This window comes from Cenococcum geophilum (genome assembly GCF_001692895.1).
Source record: "Cenococcum geophilum 1.58 unplaced genomic scaffold K441scaffold_22, whole genome shotgun sequence".
NCBI lineage: Eukaryota > Fungi > Ascomycota > Dothideomycetes > Gloniales > Gloniaceae > Cenococcum > Cenococcum geophilum.
In genome coordinates this window covers 19776-30756 of record NW_027137580.1, presented here as the reverse complement: position 1 = coordinate 30756, position 10981 = coordinate 19776, and the positions used below count along the sequence as shown (strand labels likewise).

Genomic DNA, 10981 nt, shown 5'->3' with positions numbered 1-10981 from the left:
TGCCGCAGCCCGAAAATCTTAGGAATACCAATCATTAACGACATGTGAGATCAGCTCACAGCAGAGCATCAGACGAATTAGCACAGGAAAACAACCTCAGCGGAGTCAGACATAATTAGGCAGCTTATATGTCCTGGAAACCACATCCTGTTTATTTTAGAAGGGTAGCTGCCGATTTGCTAGGGCAATATCTCGGCTTTAACCCCATGCGTGTTATGCGCGCCAACGACCCATACCCTCACCCCCTCCAAGCCGCACTCCCCCCCGCAGCTACGGCTTCCTCCATCTTAGCTTTCACATCCTTAATTTCCCTCTTGACAGCCTCATACTCCTCACTCTTTCCCTTCCCTTCCCCTTTCCTTTCAGCTTTATAGCCCGCCGCCAACCGCTCCAGCACTCCCAGCGCCTCCTCCCAGCGCCCGCAACCCCCCAAGAATCTTGCAAGTTCCCGCTCAGCGCGCAGCGTAAACACATGTGCATCTCCAAATGCTTCTCGGTACCCAGACAGTACCTGATCCTGCAGCTCGACGGCCTCGGCCCACACACCGAGCCGCGCGGAGAACGCGGCGAAGTTTGACAGCGTGGCAAGCGTGGCCGGGTGTGAGAGCCCAAGCTGCATCGCCTGCCGCCAGCAAGCGTGCGCGTAGTGCGACTTCGCGGCCTGCACGTCGCCCGCGGCGTCGAGGATAAGAGCGAGATTCGCGACCGCATCCAGCGTGGAGGGGTGGTCCGGGCCGAGTGTAGCGGTGTAACCTTCCAGAACGCGGCGGGCGGAGGTGACGGCGTCGTCGTGCCGCGCGAGCTTGGACTGCAGCAAGGCGAGGTTGGCGCGGGTGGCCAGTGCGGAGAGGGAGTCTTCGCCAAGCGCCGGGTGGGCCTCCTTCTGTGAAAGGATGTGGGTGTAGGCTTGGAGCGCCAAAGTGTGGCGGCCCTGGATGTCGTCGATCAGCGCGATGTTGCCCGCGACATTCAGCGCGGCCGGGTGTGCACTCCCCAGCAGCTGCGCGTATCCGGCGGCCACTTCCTTGAAAGCGCTCAGCGCGTCAGAGTAGAGACCTTGCTTGCGTAGCGAAATCGCGCGGTTGTTCTGAATCGCGAGGGTGTTGGGGTGCGCCGCGCCGACGGTCTGGATAGAGCCGCTTAAAGCGCGGTCGAAGAACTCGAGGGCTTGGGGGTACCGGCCCTGTCCGTCGTAGACGAGGGCGATGCTGTGGATTGTGTCGATGAGGAAGGAGTCAGAGGGCTTGGGGGCGGTCTTGGCCCACGCGAGGGCCTGCTCGTAGTTCTGAAGGGCGTTGAGGTAGTCACCGCGGAGCTCAGAGACGGATGCGAGGTGCGTGAGGGCGCCGAGAGTGCGTAGGTGGCTCTGCCCGAGGTTCTGGACGAAGCCATCTTTCGCTTTGAGGTGCCAGGTTATGGCCTCGCCGTAGTTTTTTTGAGTTTCTTCAATTAGAGCGAGCTGGTAACTGCACTCGGCATTCTCGAGCCCGTCTTTCTTTGTGGCCTCGTAGTATTCGATGCAGTCTTTGATCAGCTCGATGGCCTTGGAGTGCCTACCTGCCTGGCAGAGTATACCGGCGAGCTTGCTCTGGAAAACCATTCTTCGCTGCACTAGCTTTGTGAACTTTGTGGTGTGAAGCAAAACTGCATCTCCGTGTGGCAGGTAATCGACGAGCTTTGGAGAGTTTTGGTCTGAAATCGCTTCTTCGATCAACGACAACGCAAGTTGGGCAAAGTGCTCGGATTTGTCGCCCATTTGCTTCCGGGTCCAAGCAGCAACGACATCATGAATGTGGTATTTGTGTTCTTTGTACGTTGAGACGAGGGAAAACGATTGTAAGACTGCAATGGCTCCGTCGAATTTGCTTCCTTTCTCACAGCCTATCTCGGTGGTGGGTTTAAAGTGGAGCAAATCTACTGGGATATCGTGAGCGTCGAGCATCGACATAAGCTGGAGCAGACTAGCCGCAGACGGTTTGTCTCTCTTAATGCGGCGGAACGAAATATCCCAAGCGGCTATTACGGTGGCTGTTGGGGGGTCCTTCAGCTCGAACCTCAAGGTCTGATCCTGTGACAGCTTGATGTAGTCCGGGAGACTGCGCTGGAGCATCTCGAGATATTCCGCGACAGGAGTCTTGGTCTCACGAATGAACGATGCCGCCAGAGAGACTGCAAGGGGGAAGTGGTCTAGCAATGAGAGGAGTTTCACGATATCGCTCCCATCTACCGTTCTGTCGTCGATGTCAATACTGGACAGGTTATGGAACGCCATTCTCGCCTCTTCAGCAGTCATGTTGGCATAATCCAGCTGGCGAGCGCGTAGCATACGAGAGAAATCCTCCTGGCGGGTCGTCACGACCAGTGTTCCCTTTTCGGCGGAAAAGACGTCCAAAGCGGACTGGTCGGTATGGGTGAGGTTATCGATGACAGCGAGCCACTTGCCCGACTCATCAGATTCGAGCCACTTTTTCACTTCCTCGCAGAGATCACTCTCCTTCATTCCAGCCTTGGCAAGGCCGAGATATTTCCCGACGAGAATAACGCCAGAGGTAAAACTCTCGATCGTAGATCCGTCAATCCAATACACATCGCGTGCGTGTCGGCTTTGGAAAGCCAATTTCAACGCAGCTTGTGTCTTTCTGAAAATTGCAAAATTTGGTTATAAACTTCTTCTCCTGGGAGAGTTTGTGAAACGCCTAGACTCACCCAGTTCCACCAGGTCCTACGAGGACCACAGCGTGCTCGGCTTCACTAAGCTTGCTCAGCATATCATCAAGTTTCACTCGCCGAGTATATTTCTCATTCTCCATATATGGCACAGCAAAGCGCACCGGATGGCCATCATGAGAGCTAAAATCCGGCGCTGCAAAAGCACCAAGTCGTCAGTCAAGGCCGTTTCGTCAACGTTCAGGGTAGGACCCGCTAATTAGATCAGTCTTCGAGGGTTTACCTTTCTGCAAAGCCTGCCTGTCCACCTTCTCCTGCGCCACACTCACCAGCGCAAGGATGTGGCTCCTAACCTGCAGGAAATTGTGATTGCTCCTAGTAGCGAACTTGTTGATGCCCCGGTGGTCGGCATCGACGGGGATGTGGTCGTGACGGGCTTGGTTCGGCACGCATTCGGTCGCGGAGTGCTGGAGCACGAGGATGGCGGTCTTGTTGGTCTCTTCCAGCCTTCCGGTGGTGGGATTGATCTGACCGCCACAGCGACAGTCACGAAGTCAGCGTAACGATTCCTACACAAACGCTCGACACGGCGTAAATGAGAGGCTTACCTCAGACAGCGCGGTCACACGCGTCTCGTAGTACGAGTAAAATTTATACTTCGTCTTGTCGAATATGGTGGTGAATCCTTCATGCAGTCTTCGCAGTTCCGACGATTCCGGGTCTAGGGATTGGATCAAGTACTGATTCGGCTGACCGCGGACTATTTCGTGCAGGAACTTGTCATTGAGGCCTCTGTTGGGCACGCCGAAGAAGAGCGCGCCGATAAAGGACTCATAGAGGTCTTTATGGGCCGGGCTGCTCACCGCAACGGCTGCATCGACAAGGGCCTGTGAAATGATATAAAAAATTAGCAGTTCTCATGAATTGTCACTTCATCCTCCGCACCTGCTTAATTACTAGGCCGCCCAGGCTATGCCCAATCAAAACCAGCGGACGCCTCGTTTCCTACACAAACAGTCAACAACAGTGCCCGCTCAGCCTGGCACAATTCGTAGCATACCTCAGGCCTCTCCCGCGCCATGATCAGCTGATTCATGAGCGCGCGTCCCATGTCCAAAATCGACGCAAACGAGCCCGCCCCCGGCCCGATCAGGTCGGCATTGTACCCGTACAATAAGACGCGTACATTGGGCACCTTCTCGGGCAGGAAGTCACGCAGCCACATCTCCGGGCCGCCTTTCGCCTTCCATGCCCCGAAGCCGTTGCTGCCAAGCCCGGGGACTGCGACGATACTGTGTACATTATTCGTTAGCCAGCTGACCATATGATTATTTATTCAGTCAGGTACTTTGGACAGGATTGGATGCGTTGCCGGAGGCGCAGCCGGCATTGCGCAGGGAAAGGAGCAAATGCAAACATACTCGACGACAGGCTCCTCACAGTACAGTGGCGTGAGCCCCGCGAAGTGGCTGTCGAAACTCACGTCGACTTCCCTCCCCTCAATTCTTAGCACCACCCGCTCGCTCTCCCGCTTCAGTGCAGCCGGCGCCACCGCGAACGTTACCGTCGCGACCGCGCTGTCGCTGTCGATCGGGCTTGGCGCGAGCGATATCTTCGGGATCGCGTCGTCGCTCGCATTCTCCTTGTGCGAGGCCAACCACAGTAGCAGCGCGGTGCGCAGCGCAGAGGGCGCGGTTGCGCGAGGCAGCTCAGAGATTCGAAAGGCCCCGAATGGGCGGGGGGGCCTTTCCGAAGCGGACGGTGTGGCGGTGGTGGAGGTGGAAGTGGAGTTCGCGGGTGGCGGTGCTGCAGCGTCCGTGCTTCCGCTGGGGGGGAAGAGAGTCTCTCCAGGCATCTTACAGTACCGTCTCAACGTTTCCTTAGTGTCGAAGTCACTCGCGAAACAATTAGCAAATCGCGCACCTCAAGTACGAAAGTCGCACCTCAAGTACGCCAACACCTCCAGAGGACTTTTATTGTTGGTGAGGAACGTGCTTGTGCTTGGCATCGAAGCGCCTTGACGAGGCTGGCTTCTTCCTGCAGCTGTGAGCTCGTGGCTTACGCATGACAGCGAACGGGGAGTTAATTTCCCGGCAGAGCCCCTTCCAGGGTTCTGTTTGGTTGAGAGACAGCGTTAAAGCAGCGCTGCGACCGGCTTGTTGGCACACTGCATGCTGCATGCAGGGCACATTGAAGTGGCTAGCTGAACCGCCGGATTGGGAATTCCTATTTAGAGGGACGTGCGGCTCTGCAGAAAAGGTGAGCAGCTAAGGGAGATAAGGCGATCGGGCGCAAGGGGAGGCCTAAAGCCGTGTAATAACTGAAAGATTACAGATTTTGGCGTTTATGGAACTGTATACTGACTCGGCCGATAACAGTCTGAGATTCGGAGAAGGGCTTAAATGGCGTAATGCTTGAGGTAGGCTGTGATTTTCCGGGCCTGTTATTGCACTATTACGCTTTTTTTGTCTCTATCTTCACCACGTGATATCCTTATGGCTCCGGCCTTAATACATGTATGTACCACATTACATCACTTCGCTACAGCCTTGACCATCAACTGCATCCTCGACGCCATCCTAAATTCTCAAACTTCAATTTCGACATGCAATGTATTTCCGCCAACTCCAAGCCCACTCCCCATATTACTACCCGCTAACTTTACCCTCTTCTGCCAGCCCTCCAATGCATGGGTCACTACCAAGACGTCCCCAACCGCTACGAGTGGGGTACGCACCCCGATCTCCCAGCAACCCCTACAATCAGCAGCCCCGGAGTCCCAGGCTCCCTGGGTTTTGACGGCCTGACATCACCCGGAGGAGCTTCCGCTGTGTCTCTAAAATCGCCCAAGTTGGCTAAGTCCTACTCAGGAAAAGTGATTGAGCGGAAAGAGCGAAACATCCTTTCACCACAGGGGGAGAACGCGAGTTACTTCGGGGTTGCGGACGAGCAGACGGAGAAGGAGAGGAAAAGCAAAACTCCGCGGGGTCAGGGGAGCTCCTTAAAATATGAGTCTGAGAAGGATCGTGTCGGTGGCCACCCAGCCCCAGAAGCCGTTTTCTCCACAGCCGTCAGCAGCGAGTCGGGTGCGGCGACAAGTAAAGAAAAAGTAGCTCCGACTGCGCGGCCGGGTATAACAGATACTCAGGTAACCGATATTGTGGCCGGGAAAGAGGAAGGAGGGAAAGAGAAAAAGGAGAAGGGAATAGAGAAGGGGAAGGAGAAGAAGAAAGAGAAAGGGGGTGCTCCGGTGGAGGAGAGTAAGAGCAAAGCACTTTCTGGCGCTGCTTCCTTTGTCGCCCCGCAAAGTCAGTCTCAGCACTACGTACTAAGCCAGCAGCTCGGTGACGTTGGTGGTAAGACTCCGCCCGGGATCGCCAAGGTGCGAGTCGCGCCGCCGCCCGCTCAAGAAACAACTTCGAAAGCGTTCAGCAGCAATACAAGTGCGAAACGGATATCGGGGGCTTCAGAACCTCAGCGAAATATAACACCCAGCACCGTTGCCTCCGAACCCGTTCCCAAGAAAGCCACAGCCAGCCATCCTTCAGCTGCAGTGCCTAAGCCCCCATCCAGGAAAGACAGAGGTACTCCACTTACCTCAAGCCGCCCACCGCCCGCACAAACAGCTTCAGCGAGAGGTTCTCCGAGAGCAGCCCCCGGCGCAAGCGCATCGCCTGAATCCCGCCTTAGCTCATTCTTCAGCTCCCTTCGCGCCGCGAGCTCCACTATCGATGCCAAGATCCCCCCAGCTTCTACTCGCCCATCACCCGGCTTGCACAGCGCTAGTCCCGCGTCTAAGTCGACGTTCAAGCTCGATCCTCCGCCGACAGAAATCCCAACTCATGTTGGAGGCGTAAAGATTAATGTAGCGCTGGTGCAGAGGCAGGTCAAGCGATGGGAAGTGGATGAACGGACTTGTACGGAAATAGAGCGGGAAGTGTATGGTGCAAATGAAAAGGGACATAAAATTGTAAACGAGAGAGCTGAGGTTTCGACGAAACTAACAGGTGGCCATGAGCAGAACGGCTCGCTCATTAAAGATGATACTTCTTTTTCTCCCAGGACGTTCGAAGCAAGAGAGGGGCAGCACACCACGGAGGAGACAGAAGACAGTGGCTCGGGCGCCGCAAAATTCGCAACCGGAATAGCGGGTGCTGTGGCAGGCGCGCTTGTCGGCAGCCTGTTAGAGGATAAGATTCACTCAGAATTGGAAAGGGAACACGAGCACAAGAGCGACAAATCCAGCGATGACGAAAAGGAAGCGAATTCGATAGATAATGACCCGAAAGCTCCTACGCACCGCGACTCTGACTCCAACTCCGATGATGATGAGGACAGAGTTGGCAAAGCATCAGTCGCCCCGAGTGGTTCAGGAGATGACCGCGAGGTTAGTATAAAGGACGATACAAGCGATGGGAAGAGTACCGAGCACGACACCGACAACGAGGACAGCTCAAGCGAAGATGGTAGCGATGGAGCCAGTGCGGAGAGTGGGGACGGAGAAGTAGCAGATAGAAGCGATGATGCTGTGAGCGGGCGGAGCAACACTAGCAGCGACAACAGTGAGAGCGGCGAAACGAGTGAGAACGACTCTGAAGGCGAGAGCAGCGAAGATCAAGATAGTGACAAAAACAGCCAGGACAGTGACGGAAGTGAAAACAACACTGATAGCGAGAAAAGTAGTGATAGCGACGAAGGGAATAACAGCAGCGATGGAGACAGTGGGGATGATGGAGACAATAGTGACGAGGGGGATAACAGCGACGATGGGGATAACAGCGACGATGGGGGTGACAGCGACGATGGGGATAACAGCGACGATGGAGAGAATAGCGACGATGAGGATAATGATGAGGATAATAGTGACGATGGAGATAATAGCAACGATGAAGATAACAGCGATGATGGAGATAACAGTGACGATGGAGATAACAGCGACGATGGAGATAATAGCAATGATGGGGATGCGTCAGAAGGCGACGAGGGTAGTGGTGACGGTGGCGGAGACAACGACGGCGATGGTGATGGCAGTGACGGCAGCAACAGCGACTGATATAGCCTACACTTCATTACAAAGGTAGTGTGAACTAATAAGGACTCATTTCAGTTCAATTAAGGTTGGTTCGATATCGCATAATCTTACGATTATTCTTCGTTTGCTTTTTCTGCATCAAAACCACTATCTTAATCCTCCAGCGATCCTCAAAATTCTCCTCGTCCATACGACTCAACAAGTTAACTAGAGACACAGCCCAACTACTGCAGAAACGTCCACTATGTGCAAATTGTTGGACCGAGAAGGTTCTTTCCGTTATCATGCGGTCATTCAAAACTTAGATCGAGCCAAAATTAATAATTACTTCGGATGGGCCGGAATGTTTCAGTACGTGGGAACATGCTAGAAAAATAGCACAGGGCGGACCTATTAGATGTTAATGCAGAACACATTTGTATAGTCACTTTAACAGAAGACCATTTCAAACAGTGCATTTATCAATATACAATATCAGTATGTCGACCTGTGAAACTTTAGAAGTCGCATCAGTCCTTGATCAAACCACTGACGTTTAAGGCCCTAACTAAGTAACCAAATACATCGTAGATGAGACGAAGTTGACGTCCTCTTAATGTATATATAGAGGCCCTAGAGCCACGTTTAATAAAGTAAAGTTATTATTCTTAATCGTCCTATTTGACAGTTATAAGCCCGGGTTACTTACCGTATTACCATTAACTTAATTATATTGATTTTGATTAATGTCTGATGCGGTCCCAAGTTTGGTATATGTAGACGAATACCGATAAGTGATAGGTACAAAAACCCTCCAAAAAGGGCGACGTGAGAGGTAATACAGCGTGTACCCCTAGCACGCCCGTACTACATTAACGGGAGGAAAAATACCGTTAGGTCGCTGCTTAAAGACTCCTATAGGGGAGTGTCCTGATTGCCTATCTTGCCCTGTCTGCCGCTCGTACCATGCTTCCATTTGAATTGGGAATACCGTAAAACTGATGTTATCCTGCCCTTGCTCCCATTTGAATGCCCTAATATGTGTGTGTACGCCTGCGGTCCTCCCGCTTGCAGTATGATTTCTACCCCAAAGGAACAGCGGGACGAATTTGAACTAAAATAGAACTAGGTGTCTTGTCCTAGGGCCCCAACCTGGGTCCCCTATTCCCTATCTCCTGCATCCAATAAGTGCGCTTAGCTTAGTAGTTGGGGTGCACCAAGCCCTTACACCGCTGCTAACAGTACTAGAATATAGCTGAGTGGATTGAGGTATAGAGGAAGACGGAATACCGCGCGATAAGTCTAGGCTATTGGGTAGTCCATTAACTTAATTAATTACTATTTATTACTAAATCCTTTATTCGTTTTTATAAGAACCTCTACAATAAACTCTTATTAAGATATACTAGTTACTATCTCTTCTGTAATCCTAGCGAGCCTAAATAATTAGGGTAAGTGGATTAAGGTTATTAAGTCTAAGGCTAATACTAATCGTGTCTAGTAGTACCGTCAATCTAGGTTGGATTTTAGTAATTACCCTATTCCTATTCTAGTTACCTATTTATTAATTAGTAGTCTGTGTACCAATTATAGGTAAAGATAAGGAAGACTATGTCTATTTAAACTATAATTAAAAGAAACTATTTATATATAAAGAACGTGTTGGTGTTACGGACGCTTTAAGTACGATGTTACGACTACTTAGGGAAGAGTTAGAAGAAGCTAGTTGGTTAATTTAAGCACGGTCTAGGATGGAGCCGATAGAGCTATGTGACGAGGAATGGTAACTAAGGCTATATAATATGCTATATATTAAATAAGAGGAATAAGAGGAACTTATGTACCTTATATATAAGACGTATATTATATATAAGAAGGATTTTATAGGAGTACGGTTGTGTATTTAAGGACCCTTAGTCCCTACCTAGATAGTTCCTTCCTTATAGTAATTCTTAGAATATAATTAGAGTTAATCTATTAGGCAACTACTCCACCAGTTATTATTACTTTGTTAACTTTAGTTTCTTTACCTATATACTTAGCCTAATAACGAGCCCATTATAGTTCTTGCTATAAGGTTCCGTTATATAATTACTACTTAGTTATAGTATTAAATATAGAAAGTTAAATAATATGCCACTAAAAGCAGCCACTATAACGCTATTAACGGCGGTAACTACTTTAAGGTTAGGTAACACTAGTATGGCAGATACTAACTTATAGCAACCTATGACGGTTAGATAGTTATAAGAGGTAATTAACTAGTTAATAGCTAATAATGCAGCGTTAGAAGAAAGGGTTAATAGAATTGGAGCAGTAAAGGTTAAGTTACTATCCATTAAGAGATTTTTAGGAGAGAGGTTAAAGCTTAAAGGATTTCTTACGTAAATGTACTTTAAAGTTTTATAAGAAGGGGTAAAGCTATTAATACCTATGGATCGAATAGCCTATGCGGGACTATTCTTATTAGGAAGAGCACTAGAGTAGTTTAAACTTTATTTTACGGAGATACAAATAAACGGAATAACGACTACTAACTAAAATATGCGATTTATGTTCTTAAGCTAGGAAGGATTTATAGAGTAACTTATATAAATATTTAGAGACTTAGAATTAATAACTACGGCGGAAAAAAAACTTTAAGATATTATATAACGAACTTTAGTAATTAAGTATATAATATAGTTCTAGACGCTAGTAATATAAGTAGAGTGGAATAATAGGGCGCTTATAGTATAGTATAAGCAAGGACTTAAGGCTAAAGTCTAAAATATAATTATCCTAATAGAAGATACGGACACCCTAAGGGAACTAATAGATTAAGTAATTAAGATTAATAATTAGATCTACTAAAGGGAATAGGCTAAGAGAGGTTAGGATAGAGTTTTATAGTTATATAAGGCGCAAAGTACGTAATAATAAAAGCTAAGTTAGAAACTATGGTATGGCGCAAAGCTAATAGACTTAAGTAGTACTAGAGAAGCCTATAAGAGATAGAGTAAGAAACTATAAAAACCTAGAGGTTAAGGATCTAGTAATTATAGGACTAAGGAGTAAAGGCTAAACTAGGGATCTTAATAGCAGAAGATGTTTAGGCAGACTTTATAGTAAAGTTAATAGTTTAAGGACAGAGCTTATATAAATTGTGGAAAACAGGGTTACTTTATAAGGGATTGTAAAGATAGTTAGAGTTATTATATAATAAAGGGAATAAGACTAATAGTAGGAGATATATATATATAGAGGGATAATAGTATACTGCGAGGAATAAAGGAATGTTTAATTAGAAGTTTTATATTTTAT

General features: G+C 49.3%; 3 protein-coding genes across 3 annotated transcripts; 1 reads left to right on the top strand and 2 right to left on the bottom strand.

Moving 5' to 3' along the window:
* Positions 1-216: 216 nt before the first annotated feature.
* On the bottom strand, positions 217-4527 carry K441DRAFT_660044 (TPR-like protein). The gene is made up of 7 exons (XM_067648634.1): positions 4089-4527; positions 3728-3959; positions 3613-3672; positions 3276-3554; positions 2951-3194; positions 2707-2863; positions 217-2639 (listed from the first exon to the last, which is right to left on the bottom strand). Exons 1-7 carry the CDS (start codon positions 4520-4522, stop codon positions 239-241), a joined length of 3807 nt encoding a protein of 1268 aa, XP_067503739.1. The 5' UTR covers positions 4523-4527; the 3' UTR covers positions 217-238.
* A 686-nt stretch (positions 4528-5213) lies between these two features.
* On the top strand, positions 5214-8177 carry K441DRAFT_660042 (uncharacterized protein). Its single transcript, XM_067648633.1, has 2 exons — positions 5214-5279; positions 5346-8177. The coding sequence occupies exons 1-2, from the start codon at positions 5273-5275 to the stop codon at positions 7718-7720; spliced, it is 2382 nt and encodes a 793-aa protein (XP_067503738.1). The 5' UTR covers positions 5214-5272; the 3' UTR covers positions 7721-8177.
* Positions 8178-8593: 416 nt separating this feature from the next.
* Positions 8594-8758, bottom strand: K441DRAFT_660041 (uncharacterized protein; the record flags this gene model as incomplete). The annotated part of the gene is made up of 1 exon (XM_067648632.1): positions 8594-8758. A coding segment is annotated over one exon (165 nt), but the record flags the coding sequence as incomplete, so codon positions are not given.
* Positions 8759-10981: the final 2223 nt, after the last annotated feature.

Bases quoted from the DNA above. Each gene is read 5' to 3' on its own strand.
- K441DRAFT_660044 (XM_067648634.1), bottom strand. From the start codon at position 4,522: ATGCCTGGAGAGACTCTCTTCCCCCCCAGCGGAAGCACGGACGCTGCA. The intron at 3,960-4,088 runs GTATGTTTGCAT...TAATGTACACAG, and splicing joins TGTGAGGAGCCTGTCGTCGA to TATCGTCGCAGTCCCCGGGC. The intron at 3,673-3,727 runs GTATGCTACGAA...CTGTTTGTGTAG, and splicing joins TGGCGCGGGAGAGGCCTGAG to GAAACGAGGCGTCCGCTGGT.